This window comes from Athene cunicularia (assembly GCF_003259725.1).
Source record: "Athene cunicularia isolate RWA chromosome 1 unlocalized genomic scaffold, athCun1 chr1_part2, whole genome shotgun sequence".
Taxonomy (NCBI): domain Eukaryota; kingdom Metazoa; phylum Chordata; class Aves; order Strigiformes; family Strigidae; genus Athene; species Athene cunicularia.
The window spans coordinates 78,819,090-78,831,898 of record NW_020799092.1 but is presented as its reverse complement, the minus strand read 5'-3'; the positions used below and the strand labels follow the sequence as shown (position 1 = coordinate 78,831,898).

The window sequence follows — 12,809 nt, the reverse complement described above, 5'->3', positions numbered from 1 at the left end:
ACTGTAACTTCTGTGAATTCCCTGAAAAAGTTAATAGAGCCCTCAGAAAATTATTCTGGGCTCAGCACCCTCAGTGAGCAGAGCTACTTCCCTGCAGCACTGAGTTGGGTGCGTAAGCCTAGAAAGGATGAGCTTTAAAATTATCTTTTTTTTTTTCCTGCCACCTATACATCGAGCACAGTATCACACGCTGTCATCTTCTGAATCACCAATACACAGTTATTAAGCCTTCCCAGGAAAACAGCTCAGATGATTCCAGAGATGAGGACCCTAAAAACCACATTCTCAGTTACTTAACTGCCTTGTATCAACTGTCTTACAGGAATGTAAGATATCTTATTCAGAAGATATTTCAGCTACCTTTAACAGGGTATAGCTGTCAAACTGAAAGAAATCACACTGAATAGATTTAATAGTACTGTTATTTTTTTATTTGGGTCATCTACTTGGCTATTTATATGGTAGTGGACATCTGTAACCCAAATTTTTAAATTGTCTAAAGATGCAAGTCATTTCGCCAGTACATGACATTTTGGTAATTAAGCATGACTTCTTCCAAACGCTCACACAGGTTTTTTAAATGGTGTTGCCATGGCCTAAAGAGTTAAATAAGCAGAACCACTGACACCTTGCTCTTCTACACCTGGCCAGCTCGGCTCCACTAGGGATGACTGTGGTACTAAACAAGTTAACAGGCTGACCAGGACTCCAGCTGATGCAGTGGATTTGCTGTGTATTCAAGCCCAGTACCTGGTCGGGTACCTAGAGCCTGAGGGAGTGCAGATAACGGGCAGCCAAGTGATGCCACAGCAGCTCAGCACCAGCCCCGAGAGGGACGTGAACTCCAGCAAAGCACCCACCATACCAGCCCCTGGCTGGTCACGTTTGGCTTCCTCATGCAGACCCCAGTAAATGGGAGAATGGTGCACAAACCCCAGGCTACTGCCAGACAACAGGCAGCAACATCTCCTTTGAGTGCAATTTAAGCAAAGGAAAAACAAACAATACAGAGCTGTCTCTGGAGGCTGTACAACTGTATTTGCATACAACCATATGCGAGTCTAATAAGCCTCCCAGATCACTGGACAAGACCTTTATTCATTCTTGTAGGTGTTCGCATTACTGCGTGGCTAATCTCCAAAAGACCTCACCCAGCCACAGTGATTGTGTATGGAGTATAGCAATTTGCTTGCTGCCTCAGAAGTAAAATACCATCAGTAAAAACTGACCTCCAACTCTTGGCAGAACCTGATAACAAAGTATTCTCACCGAGAACGCAGAAAGCGCTATTTATTGGCTTCAAATAATTTGCTGGGTCTTGAAAGGCTGTCTCACTGCTGCAATTTCTTGCCTAAGGCAACACCATGAGCTTGATTTTGAAAAGCTATTGCCCTAAAGAGCAAATATAAGGCAGCTCTGAAACATCCAGAGTGCAAGAAGCATCACAGCATAGCTGAATTCTACATAACTGAGATCTTTCAAGCGATTCTGAATGAGAAACTGTGATGACCTCACCAGAGTTGAGTCTCAGATGTGCAAAGGCATCCAGCCCCCAGACTTCATTAGCATCCCTGCGAGCTGTTACTATCTCCTAGCAGTGTTTCAGAAACATACTCCATTTCCTTGGGAGGTGACAGTACCAAAACACATGTTGATGAGCAGCAGAGCGAAAAGGGAATCTAAAAATTCCCCACGACTCCCCACACAATAGCCAGATTTTTCTAGTTTTACAATAACGTAGTAAAACCAGAATTAATTTAATTTTACAGTTTAGCCCTCCTTTTTATTATCAAAATATTTTTTTAAAAAATCAGAAATCATCAAGAACCGGCAGGCCAACAAGCAGTGAAGTGACATTTCCCAAAACAGTTTACAAGATATTCAAGTTTTAGCAACTTAACCAAAAAACACTTTGGAAAAGAAAATCGCAAACCACTTTTTGTTTCTAACCTGTGCTTTCTTATGAGGTATTTGCAGTGTCTTAACAGGTATTCCTTTGAAGGTCGACAGAGCTTCAGAGACCAGAAATCATCTAATCTCATCTTTGGAGAACAGGATTTACCAGGATTCCCTCCAAATAAGTAATGAACCTAAGCAAATGAGAGGCAGATCAAAAAGTTGATTGTGTACATCCGTTAAACAAATGTTGTTTACTATGTCAGCATCTTTGGGGAGGTTTATTCTAGAGGGAGAAAACTCTGCCTTTTAGACAAGCTGTTCCATTTTATTATTAGCCTTACTCTGTCCCCTAGGATATGAACAAAGTTCTCTTAAACTGCTTACATTTTAAGATAATAAGAAAAGCTGCACTGTTAGAACCTCCCTCTAGCAGATTCCCAAGATATTTATAAAGGAAAATCCACAAACCACACAATCGCTTTCTTCAGGAAAAACCTATGAGCATGATAAATCCTTAAGATATGAGCAGAAAAGAAGAATCTGAACCAACTCTTTTTGCCCTGTTCAAAATACCTGACGCAAACGATACCCAAACTGATGGATTACCAACCTCTTCTCCAATCTTGTCCTCAAAGACTCCAAATTCTCTTTGTCATGAGAGAAGCTAAATTAAGGAAGCTGTACAAAGCCTTTCTCTAATTTGGGGATGAGTAGATTGCACATAATTGTAAGATGACTCCAGCAATCACACATTTTCTTTAAAGTAACATTTATGCTTGTTAGGAAGACTCAGAAAAAAGGGACTTTGCAGGGTGATGCTCTGGCTCCTGTCAGAGCACTGTTGGTGAAGCTGCACTCCTAAAGCACCACGGTTCAGACAAGCAGCCTTTTCCTTGAGTCAGCAAAGACCAGGACCTTGCCCAAAGACACGGGCCACTGGCAGAGCAAGGGGGAAGTCCCAAAGATGCTCTAAGTAAAGTGGCAACAAGCCCAGTCCAGCATAATCTTGGGAGATGACCAACAGGCCTGTCCCCCGACATGTCCCATAAGCTCTACAGAGCCTGAATTTGACTTGCAGAGAAAAGTAATTCCATAGTTCTCTGGAAGGGCAGATTTGTCTCACCTCAATATAGCAGCCTAGCTGCGAGACACTCAATACACTACCCGGGCACAAAGGAAAGAGCTAACTGGATAGAGAGTAAAACAAAAAGCTAAAACTGTAATGCTGAGAAGATCTGAGGAAGAAAACAATCTTATCTACAATCAGAAGTCACAACCACTACTGTGACTGTCTTCAGAAGAAGTTCTAGCAATCCTGAGATGCCAATCATGGAAATATTAAATATACCTGTATGCAAAATTCATTTTTTCTTCACAGTAGCTCAAATGAAGTAGTCTAATAGCTATTTTGATAGCTTCAGGATACGACACCTTAGAGAGAGGCAAACCTCAAGGAAAGTGGAAGTGTTAAAAAAGGATTCTTTATTTCTTCACATCGTTTGGTATTTCAGACTCTGAACTGTTGATATTAAACATGCCTCAAAGGGTCTTCAAATACTCAGGTTCAAGAAATCCAACAGGCTACCTTTCTCCACAGCTTTAAAAATAATCACTCAAAACAATATATTCTGCATCCCATTGATGTAGGCTCTCCTTATTTATATCAGAGGAGTTTAGAAAGGTCATTTGAACAGCAGTTTCTAAAAATAAGACTCTTCAAAACAAGCACATCAAATAGCCCTTCAGATAAAGCTGGGCAACTGCCATGATTTAGCAACCTTCACAATAACTTACAAAATACTACTCTCAATCTCACGGTACCTTACATTTAGAAGTAAGCCATTAAAGGCAGAACAGTATTTACAGTCTATCATTAAAGCGTGTGAACATAACAAACAGTACAAGTTCTCCATACAGAAGTTGCACCTATTGCTCCTTAAAATCCCCCTCATCCACAAACTTTTGGGCAAGTTAGGTTTCTCAAAAGTGATAAACATCCTGTGAAATGATAAGACTAAAGTATATTTGTCTTTTTCAGTTCACACTGTTTCAGATTAAAAAGAAATTTTAGAAAAAAGTTTATTTTAATTGCAAAATATCCATGAAAGGTTGAGTAAGTGTGTCTGTAATTTGAATTCATAGGTTAATGATGTTATGGTAACCATAACCTACGTTATGGTAACCTAACCCATGGGTTTACGCTTTATTGGTTAACCATACAAAGCCCTACGATTACTGAGCCGTCATGTACACTATAAACAACTTTAAGTCTATTTAAGCATGAATGTGTCCACTAAAGTCACAGTGTTAAAGACTGACAGTTGCTTCTGACATACAGGGCGAAGTAAGACACCCCTGTTAGATCAGATTCTTAACAGTGATTAGTTCATCAAACACACTTTGTCCTAGAAACGTTGGTAACTATCTGTGACCATTTATTCGCTAAGAAATCGTGAGATTAAGTCCCTGAAAATAACGAACAAAGCTTCAAATCTTCTCAAGTATGAGAACATTTAGGAGCTAGACACTTGACAACTTTATAGAGGTTTAGCATATCCCACTGTCTGCATTTTGATTTCATCTAGGAGCTATCACGTCTACTTCACATCGACATAAAAAGCAGCTTAGCACCTCATTTCAAAAGAGGACAATAAGTTCAATGAAAGCTACCCACCACATTAACACTGTACAAAAAGCTATATTCATTATATCATCTTTGAAAAGTCAACTATACCCTAAGAGCAGTATGATTAAAAAAATCCCTGTCTATGTATCTGGACCCTCATACCTTGTGCAACTCATCGTACACCAGTTGATGGGCAAACCTTGGGCAGGGCTCCTCTTCCTGAAGGCTTTTACCTGGATTCTCTTTTGCTGCTTGGTCATTCTTATAGACACAAGACCTGAAATACAAGGCAGTAAGCGATGATTAGTAGTACCTACAGGAAGTAGAAGTTACTGAAAGGTTATAAGGTACAGCTGATGTCAATTTGAACTGCTTGGCATATAACACCAAAGATTCTCTTGCTTCTCTGTATACTGTCCTCTATTATGGCATCCCATTCTTAGCTCTACAAAGAAGCCCATCCAACAATCAAAGGAGGTCATTTTGGCTGAACACAGTCCTCAATTACAAGTCAAATAAGAAAAATTCTAGAAAATGTTATGTCATGAGCTTTGAAGGTATCTTTAGATGTTGTATTATTTGCTAGCAAAACTGACAGCATGAAGTATTTTTCATTATGGACACGGTAGAGCTACAGGCCACAGACTACAGCAGAGCTAGTATTTCAATCACTGATTTCCAAGCAGACTTAAGTTGTAACTCAAAATCCATTTAAAAAAAAATTTCACACCTTTCAAAGAGGTTTGCCTCGCATTAGAAGAGATCTTACAAATACAAAAAACGCTGCCAGCTCTGGAAAGGGACAGTGGCAACCAGCTACCAAATACAACACAGTAAATAGGTGAGGAGGTATTTTCTCAGAATAGTGGATCTACCAGCTACCTGAAGTACCACTGCAGGCAGCCTGGACAGAGCTGACAGATCTAGCATGAAGACTTCTCCATCACCATTCATACATCAGACCAGATACTTTAATTTCTAATAACTAGTACCATGTATGCTGCTATTAACTGATGTTTGACTAAATTTGCTGCACTGATGAGGAATCCTGGTCTCAAGCATTTCCTACAGGAAAAAATTCTTATAAAGGCTTACTTCCCCTCATCCCTTCCCCACCTGCCTCCAGTAAAGAAGTTCATAAGATTTCTCTCTCCCTCATTTGGCTTATTGCCATGGTGTCTCTAAAGACTAGGGGTAAAAGAGAAGGGAACTTCAAGGGAACTCAGTTGTCTTCATTAGTATTCCATGGTTATAAGAGGTTATAGAACTACCTGGGAGATAGGATTGTGTAGTATTGCTCTCTAAAGAAAGTCAGCCTAGATGTTAGAAATAGCACCCCTTTCATCGACTTACCAGCTGTTCCTCACAATGTCATAAATCCAGAAGGAATTCCTTACGTTCTCTTCACGCTTCTCCTTGTCTTTACTGAGCCCTGACAAGACATGGATTTCATTCAGTTCTGGATCAATGGTAGCCCTTTGAGTGAAGCCTGTCATTGGAACTGCCAAAAAAAAAAAAAAAAAAAAGTTAAAAGGTTACACACTGAAAACAGTGGAGGATACAAAAAAGAATCCAAGCATCAGACAAATGCATTTCCCTTCCCCTGCAATTCAGCAGATTTTCCAATATCTATGATGCAAACATGAGATTTCACATAACTAGCTCTTCAGTATTCTGGGATAAAGAGCATCTGAAGTTTAACCTCACTACCTAGTTACCCCCTTTTCTTCTTCTTAATTACTTTCACCACTTCACCTTTCATACAAAACCAAACCCAACAGACTGAGTGATCCCAAGCTGGTATTTTCTATGACCACTCCTGCACAGCCATCTCATTATTTATCACAACTTAAAACTGAAATGACACATCTCAAAATAGGAGGCGTGAAGAAGTCACCAAGCAAACAATTTGCTTCTTGCACATGACCTTCAAAGCAGGGTGAAAGGGAGGAAAGGAACAAACATCATCCAGAGGCTGACTTCTTCCCTGCTAAGGATAAGTCCAACACAAATTCTCCTCTTTCCTTCCTATTTGTGACTCACGGAAGCACAAAAGCCATTTTGAGATCTGCTGTTTCCCAGGGAAAGGTATAGACAGAGCTATTTGGGAGACTACCAGCTTAGAAATAAGCTACCTGAAGATAGAGCTAGATGACCATTGCAGATATGAATGGAGTGATTTTGTTATAATCTCATCCGCAAAAGAAGCACTGGTTCCAAAAAGCTTAATTGCAAGATCTGGGAAATTCAGAAAAATTCAAAATGAACTCAAAATTACATCGCTCACAACCTTGCATTGCTTCCTTTAGGACAAAGATGTCAAGGAATTTTCCTGTATTTTCTGAATAGTTAGGGTATAATTACCAAGCTATTCTTCTGTTCCACCTTCGGATTTAGAAATATGGTGAAATACTGAAGATTCCAGCAGTTTTCATCATAATTCCCCGAAAAAAGGTCAGCAAATTTGTTTGGCAGTCCTTTTTGTTTGTTGTATAATTCCCTATTTCCTGTTTCCCTAGGCAACCATCCTTCCAAAATGTATTTGTGAAGGGCACGTGATCTTTGTTTACAGATCCTGTTTGTCTCATTTTTCTTTCTGGGTCAGTTTACAAAGGCTGGTAAAGGTTCCTGGCCTTCGATCAAGATTTTGGCATGAAAAATTCTCAGAACTCTTGTATTTTGCAAATTCTTCCCTGCAATTAACTGTGAACTGCACACACAGCTTAGAAAACAAGCCCTACGCTAATAAACCATTTAATATTGCTGTTTAAGAACACACAAAACGGTATTTTGCAAGCCCATTCTCTAATAGGTTTTGGTCTTGTACTTCACTCTTCTCGTTTGGTAGGCCAGGAAAGTAATAAGCATCAATTTTAAAAATTCTGTGCAGCATTTGCTTTTCTACAGTTTAAGCCCCGACTGAAATGTTTAACAAAGCCAAAAAACTCCAAATGTTTCTTAAAAAAAATTTTTAAAATGCTTAATTCTTACGTAAACTTAAGGAGAAACTAAAATATATTTAGATAATTCATTCTCAAGAGTCCTTTCGACTAAATCCTTGCTTACGGTTTTACAGGAAAGGCAGGAGGCACAGCCATTGGAACCCTCACCAGCATAAGCCTCCCTATTTCAACCTCCAGTTTTGCTATGAAGTTTCAAAGGAAAACTAACCTAGTTTATAAGCAAATTGGTGGCAGAGTAGAGGGGGAAAAAAAAGCAGGGAACAATGCTGGCACAACAACTACATACCTTGTTTTAGCTACAAACCACAAGGAAGTTTTTAAATAAGCACTATGAAAGTCGCCCAATAAGGAAACTGAGAACAAAAAAGGAAAATTACAGACTAAATATCATTAATTTTTGAAAAGTATCATGTAATGTGTTTGCTTGCATAGTCAGGGACTAAATTCTTGACCCAAACGGATTAAATTCAAGGCATATTTGAGACATTTCTGGCAGGAGAGCCATCTAAATTTGATCAGCAATGCTAATGTACATGGAAAATGTCTTTGCAACCCTATCTGCTGCTTTGAACATTCAAGACCATGGCTGGGTTTTCAGAAAAAAAAGCATGCAAATCTTCAGAGCATTAATACCTCAGGCTCCTTGAAATGAAAATGATAATCATGGGGAATACAGTTGCTATATTACCACCGATACAGAAAGCTTATGAAACTTGTCTATGGACGTCCCATCCCTCCTCCCGAAATGTTCTTAAGTGAATTCTGTATCTAGTTTATGCTTGATTTCCTGAAGCTGAAATTATTATTTAAATAATGAAGGAGGGAAAAGCTGCCAAAGTTCAGTGCCTCTATTTTTTTACTCGATAGTAGGAATAGAATTTATCTGCAGCAACTGCAATCAAAACCAAGTTCAAGTAATTTCAGGCTTCTCTCAGTTGTAAATGAATGTCTTCTTGAGACTATTTGAAATGCAGGAAGTCTAGAAAAATAATACATTAAATTATATATCCCTACATTTAGTAAGGGCCTAAGATGAAGAGCAACTTACATAAACTCTTTGACCTATCTAAGCAACTGTGTAGAAACCAGATTTAAGTAGTGCCTTAGGCTAGACAAAGTTGTCATCTAGTCGTTCATAGGGGAAGACCAAACTAGAAGATTAGATGAAATATGATTAAAAAAAAAACAATGCAAGACAACGAATTTGGTAAACAAGTCCCTGAAAATGAATAGAAAATAAGGATAACTAAAGAGGGAGATATTGTGTTATTTTAAACACAACAGAAATATCAAAAAGATGTTTGCCAAGGAAGTCAGATCCTTGACAGAGCAAAAGGACTACGTAAATTCCTCACGACTGACAAACACTTCCACTAGGGGGTAAGAGAGGTTCATAATCTGCAAGTGCAGCAGACTTGCAGTAAATGCTGGACATAATTCAAATGATTGCGGTCAGCATATTAGAGAGGGACACGGGCTGTAAACTTGTGAAAAGTACTTGTGATACTTTGCTAAAAAAAAAATGTACGTTGGGAAGGAAATTTAATTCTGCATGGGAGACAAAATTGAACTTGTGATGGTTAACCGATTGCTTAGGATATTTTGTTTTGCTTTTTTTTTTAATTATTATTTTTAAGTCAAATGCCATAAACTATAAGGGCTGAGAATATGACGTGGTAACGCCAGTGTGCTGCAAGAAATATTATTTCCAATGTACTACATCCAAGGGGTGAATTATAATGGCTCCATAGAAGTTCCCTCACTTTTCTGCTTCTTTATATAGATGTAGATGAAAAACAGCTTTGGAGCAAATTTCCACCAATTTCACACCTTTCAGAGCATCTCTCAGGCCCAGCGATCACTCTGGCCAGCAGACAGCTTGAAGGACATAAAACAGCAACTGAAGACTTAGCCCTGGTGATTTGGACAGGGCACTGGCCTGCTGCTATGCCACAGTAACTTGGCTCCTATGACAATACATTACTGATTGAAGGGGAAGAGCTGTAGAGAGGAGAAGTTACTAAACACAATACAATCCCAAAAATTCTAGTAGATGGTGAATGCTTTTCTTGTGCTACTGCATTTTTTCCTCCCCTAATCTCATTAACCAGTCCAGGGTAGAAGGGCAGTAACTAATTGAAAATAAGAGGTCTGAATCCTCTCTCCAGAACTTAACATTTTCATTTATTTTTATATAGCAAAAATAAAAGGCTCATGGCTTCAGTATTTGAAAACCATATTCAGCTACACAGGCCTTGAGTTAGCAGCCAGTTACATAAACAAGTGGCAATTCCTGAGAAAGCTTCGATAAGATGCTGTGTAACCCTGTACAATATAATTTCCATTTAAATATAAGGCATGGGAAAAGCTTTTCTACAAAAGTGACACCTAATTGTGAAATGTGTATGTTCCCACTACCACAGCCCTTAGTTATTGGCATTTATTTGGTCATAGTGATTATTTCAGCAAGCTAAATATTTTTTGGCTCATACGTGCAAACAGCTACAGTTGTTTCAAGCACAATGTTGGTTGCTGCCAGTAGCTAAGCAAGAAAACAGCTTTTACACAGAGGCAGAGTTTGCAGAGAAGTAAATCAGGAGTTCACAAATGTGGTTCTCACAGTTACTAGACAGAAGTTTGGAAATTAAATCTCATCTCTCACATTTGAGGGGATACTACAGCATGTTTTGAAACACAGCATTGGCAAAATAACGACATAAAACTTGGAGTCTGCAGACCACTTCAGAAGGATTTGTGAAGGATAATTAAGGGAAGCAAGTTCACTGACAGCCTTTTAGTGCCACCTAAGTTACGAAACCCTCAGAACACGTTACTGCTAATCCCACTACAAGTGACTCACAAGTATTCTCCCTCCTTGTGATGCACTGTGATTAAAAATTTGGAGAAAGCTCCATCACATGGATATTGCTGTTCACCAGAACCTGGCACCTCCCTGATTGATAAATTTAAAAAAAAAAAAGCAGTAGGTCAGCAAATTACTCCATACTGCTGCTTGTAATCCATATAAAACTGAAGCAGCATCTCCCCTGAACTTTAATGGAGCAAACCTTGATGAGTGATAGAGATAGAATACAGGCCAGCTGTTGACACAGCAAGATAATGATTATCCTCTTGGATTTTTCATGATGAGACTGCGGTTGGCAGTCAGCCAAGGAGCAGCTAAGGAGACCATGTGAACAGTGTGGTTGTCATGTTGAAAAAGCAACAACCCAACACCCAACGCTCAGTTCTCTCCCAAGCAACTTGAGATTTTTGGGAAAAAAAACAGGTCAGTTCATAAATCTGAGTGGAATTCTGCTGCTATGTCATTTCTGTAAAGCATCCTTAGGACCTGGTGACTGCCCACTCTACTCCTCACCTTCACTGTGAGAAGAAAGTATTTTGAGACTGGTTCAGAGACACACTTCATAAAATGAAGAGTACATAAGGTCCCTCACAAGATAAAATGCTTCCATGACAAGAGACACACACTGGCCACTGGCAAGGCAGACCTTAAACAGAACAAGGGCAACACATGTCAGATGTCACAAACAGATGATCAGAATGGGATATTCAGACTGCTTTTCTCGAGTTGGATCCGGGCCATGTTGAGCTACCTTTGCTATCTATTTTGATAATGTTTTTCTGACTACATCTTGGTTTAGATCAGGATTTCCTGGACTGGACTGTGTCGCCTCTGTCCGTGGTACTTTGTCCATGAAACCTCCAGTCTGCCAGGTGCACGGCTCTGTGTCTGGAATGAGCACCGGCCCAAGCAAGACACACAGGATCTTCACTGGTAGCTAAAAAAAAAAAATAGTTGCAGTTTCCCTATAAGAAGTATTTCACTATTAAAAGGACCCACGAGAACACTGAAATCTTGTCATTTGACTTTGGAAGTTACTCAATGCCAAGGGATATAAGACGATCTCGATTCTCTTGCAAAGGGAAATTCTCCCCCCCTGAGCAACAGCTCTGACACCACCTGAGTCAGGGCCAAAAAGGATTATCACAGGAACCTTGACCACAAGTGTTCCCATTAGCTCCCGTAGACCTGAAATGACTGTCCGTGATTAGTCATGGATTGTGCGCTAAGCAAGTCAGGCAAGCTGTCAGTACAGCCTTTTGAAGACACCTGATACTGGTGGCATCTCCAGACCACATGTATGCTCCACAGATACACTCTGGCATACGCACATTGGGTCTGGGGCTGTGAGGTTTGTTCTTGTTGTTTGGTTTGGGGGTTATTTTCAAAGTAATTAAAAGCATACAACTTCTCTAAAAGGGTATGTCCATCAACATACACACTTCTGCCTCTCCTCCACCCACAGGCTCTACCCAGTTGTACTATACTTCCTCCAGTTTGTACCACTGCAGCTTTTCTTCACATCCGACGCATTATCACAGCTGCAATCTCTATTGCTCAGTTCCATTTTGTCCATTCTTTAGCTGAACTAACAAATTTCTTGTTCCTAACAGTTATCACAGAGCAGAAGGATAACCATTCCTAATGGCCTAATCTCCCTGTAGTGCCCTCTTTTGACAGCAAAGAGAAATCACCAGGTTTTTTCCACAGAATCCCAGAATCATCTCAGTTGAAGCTCCTCCAGCTCAAGTATGACCCTCACCCCGACCGTTCCCAACTCCCCCAGATCCCTCAGCGCTGGCTCAGCCCGACTCTTCAACCCCCCCAGGGATCCCGGGGACTCCCCCCTGCCCTGGGCAGCCCATTCCAACGCCCAACAGCCCCTTCTGCACAGAAATCCTTCCTCAGAGCCAGCCTGACCCTGCCCTGGGCAGCTTGAGGCCATTCCCTCGGGGCCTGGCGCTGGGGCCTTGGCTCCAGAGACTCATCCCCCCTCTCTGCCCCCTCCTGGCAGGGAGTTGCAGAGGGCCAGGAGGTCTCCCCTCAGCCTCCTCTTCTCCAGACTGAACCCCCCCAGTTCTCTCAGCCACTCCCCAGCAGACCTGTGCTCCAGACTCATTTTGTTGCAATGACTTGGAGAAAACACCCATGCTCAGTGGCAAACAGCATTTCCCAGACACAAAGAGCTCCAAGGTTTAGCTGTGTTTCAAAGCAAATTGAGTCAGGAGACATTTTTAGTAGGCAAAGCTGTCTGCAAACCTATGTTTAGAAATTGTACCTGATCAAATTTGAACTTTCCCGAAAAATATAAAAGACGTCAAAATTTGCTGCAACTATTGTCCTTTAGTCCAAATTAAGAAAATTTAAGTGATACTTATCACCCAATATTCTCAAATACATCACCTATAAAAGGAATCAGTTTCAGAATCAACGAAGACAGAACTAGGAGCGAAGA

The 12,809-nt window shown here is 40.3% G+C and overlaps 1 protein-coding gene across 1 annotated transcript in view; it reads right to left on the bottom strand.

Moving 5' to 3' along the window:
• MKLN1 (muskelin 1) overlaps positions 1–12,809 on the bottom strand; it is an 84,490-nt gene that overhangs the window by 20,106 nt on the left and 51,575 nt on the right. Inside the window, exons 11-13 of the mRNA XM_026862636.1 lie at positions 5,879–6,026; positions 4,688–4,802; positions 1,951–2,090 (exon numbers count right to left, since the gene is read on the bottom strand). Of these exons, the coding sequence (XP_026718437.1) occupies positions 1,951–2,090; positions 4,688–4,802; positions 5,879–6,026 (403 nt within the window). The remainder of the gene's footprint in view (positions 1–1,950; positions 2,091–4,687; positions 4,803–5,878; positions 6,027–12,809) is intronic.